Source organism: Chiloscyllium plagiosum, chromosome 39 (assembly GCF_004010195.1).
Source record: "Chiloscyllium plagiosum isolate BGI_BamShark_2017 chromosome 39, ASM401019v2, whole genome shotgun sequence".
Taxonomy (NCBI): domain Eukaryota; kingdom Metazoa; phylum Chordata; class Chondrichthyes; order Orectolobiformes; family Hemiscylliidae; genus Chiloscyllium; species Chiloscyllium plagiosum.
This window is the reverse complement of record NC_057748.1, coordinates 21,910,898-21,913,285: the sequence shown is the minus strand read 5'-3', so window position 1 is coordinate 21,913,285 and position 2,388 is coordinate 21,910,898. Positions and strand designations below refer to the sequence as shown.

At 43.3% G+C, this 2,388-nt stretch overlaps 1 protein-coding gene across 2 annotated transcripts in view; it reads left to right on the top strand.

The window, feature by feature from the left end:
- The window catches only part of pick1 (protein interacting with prkca 1), a 43,393-nt gene that overhangs the window by 29,883 nt on the left and 11,122 nt on the right, over positions 1-2,388 (top strand). For both annotated transcript variants that reach the window (XM_043680005.1, XM_043680004.1), the window contains exon 10: positions 240-332. In XM_043680005.1, the coding sequence (XP_043535940.1) occupies positions 240-332 (93 nt within the window). The remainder of the gene's footprint in view (positions 1-239; positions 333-2,388) is intronic.

Sequence of the window (2,388 nt, the reverse complement as noted above, 5' to 3'; positions counted from 1 at the left end):
ACACACACACACCACCCCACCCTCCCAGTGTCACCACGGAGATGGGCTCCCTTGATATGGTCCTGGTAGATTTGCTGAGTTACTGGGGATTTTATTTGATGCTATCCTTCCGTGTTCTCTGTGACACCCACTGCATTGCCACCCATGAGCATGCGATTGTTTAATCCCCTGAAGAATAATGTTCATTTGTTATCGAATGTTTTCTCCCACTGATTCATCACTGTTTTCTGTATTTGTAGATGCTGAGTGACCTGAACACTTACCTCAACAAAGCCATTCCTGACACCAAACTCACCATCAAAAAATACCTCGATGTTAAGTTTGAATATTTGGTATGTAGTCTGATCTCTTCCTTCAGTCGTCACCATTATTCTGACCTTAGGTGACCCAGTTGATCCATACCTCGATGCTGACTCCAACCCAACTAAGTCTCACCTACAATATAACTAAGAGGTTGGCACTATTCCTGTAAACAGTGGCCAGGCCCGTAGCAGTCTGCTCTTCTGGCTCTGCTGATATTTCCTGACCTCCGTTTTGAAATATATTTGTGTTGGCCTTTAGAAAACAAGCCTGCGGAAATAATGATGGGGAGCCAGGAAATGGCAGAGGAGTTGAATAGATATTTTGGATTGTTCTTCACAGCAGAGGGCATTAATAGCATTCCAAAAATACCTTTTATACTTGTGCATAGGTGGAATTTTGAAGATGGTTTGTTAAAATCTAAAGTTGGGAGATAACTTATACATGATGTATTGTTTCCAAGAGGATGCATATTTATCTATAAAACAGATAAAGTGGGAAATTTACCTTCCCAGCAGCCCCCAGTTCTGGAACGTTCGGGCTGCGGCGAACCGTGGCTAACTGAAACCCGTAATGGAGCGGTACGGCCAGCCGACAGGAAAGCCAGAGCAGAGCGCAACGGGCAGGCACACTGACTCATAAATGTTAATCTATGACTGTGAAGAACTAGGGTCAACTTATACACGAGATATATGGAAACTATAAGATTTTTTGGCCAAAATATGGGATATATCGGAAAGATGTTGTGAAACTTGAAAGGATTCAAAAAAGATTTACAAGGATGTTGCCAGGGTTGGAGGATTTGATCTATAGGGAGAGGCTGAACAGGCTGGGGCTGTTTTCCCTGGAGCGTGGGAGGCTGAGGGGTGACCTTATAGGGGTTTACAAAATTATGAGGGGCATGGATAGGATAAATAGACAAAGTCTTTCCCCTGGGGTCGGGGAGTTCAGAACTAGAGGGCATAAGGTTTAGGGTGAGAGGGGAAAGATATAAAAGAGACCTAAGGGGCAACTATTTCACACAGAGGGTGATACGCGTATGGAATGAGCTGCCAGAGGATGTGGTGGAGGCTGGTACAATTGTAACATTTAAGAGGCATTTGGATGGGCAAATGAATAGGAAGGGTTTGGAGGGATATGGGCCGGGTACTGGCAGGTGGGACTAGATTGGGTTGAGATATCTGGTTGGCATGGACTGAAGCGTCTGTTTCCGTGATGTACATCTTTATGACTCTAAGCAGCTACAGAGAATTGTAGTAACCTTCCAAAAATTCTCACATTCTACAAAAGTCCCAAAGAACTGTTTAAAAATCGTGATGGAAAAGGATAGAGCAGATCTAAAAGTTGAAGTTCTAAATTGGAGAAAGGCCAATTTTGACGGTATTAGGCAAGAACTTTCGAACGCAGATTGGAGGCAGATGTTCACAGGTAAAGGGTCAGCTGGAAAATGGGAAGCCTTCAGAAATCAGATAACTAGAGTCCAGAGAAAGTATATTCCTGTTAGGGTGGAAGGAAAGGCTGGTAGGTGTAAGGAATGCTGGATGACTAAAGAAATTGAGGGTTTGGTTAAGAAAAAGAAGGAAGCACATATAGACAGGATAGATCGAGTGAATCCTTAAAAGAGTATAAAGGAAGTAGGAGTATACTTAAGAGGGCAATCAGGAGGGCAAAACGGGGACATGAGATAGCTTTGGCAAATAGAATTAAGGAGAATCCAAAGGGTTTTTACAAATATATTAAGGACAAAAGAGTAACTAGGGAGAGAACAGGGTTCCTCAAAGGTCAGCAAGGCAGTCTTTGTGTGGAGCTGCAGAAAATGGGGGAGATACTAAATGAATATTTTGCATCAGTATTTACTGTGGAAAAGGATATGGAAATAGATGGTGACATCTTGCAAAATGACCAGATTACAGAGGAGGAAGTGCTGGATGTCTTGAAATGGTTAAAGGTGGATAAATCCCCAGGACCTGATCAGGTGTACCTGAGAACTCTGTGGGAAGCAAGAGAAATGATTGCAGGGCCTCTTGCTGAGATATTTGTATCATCGATAGCCACAGGTGAGGTGCCAGAAGACTGGAGGTTGGCAAA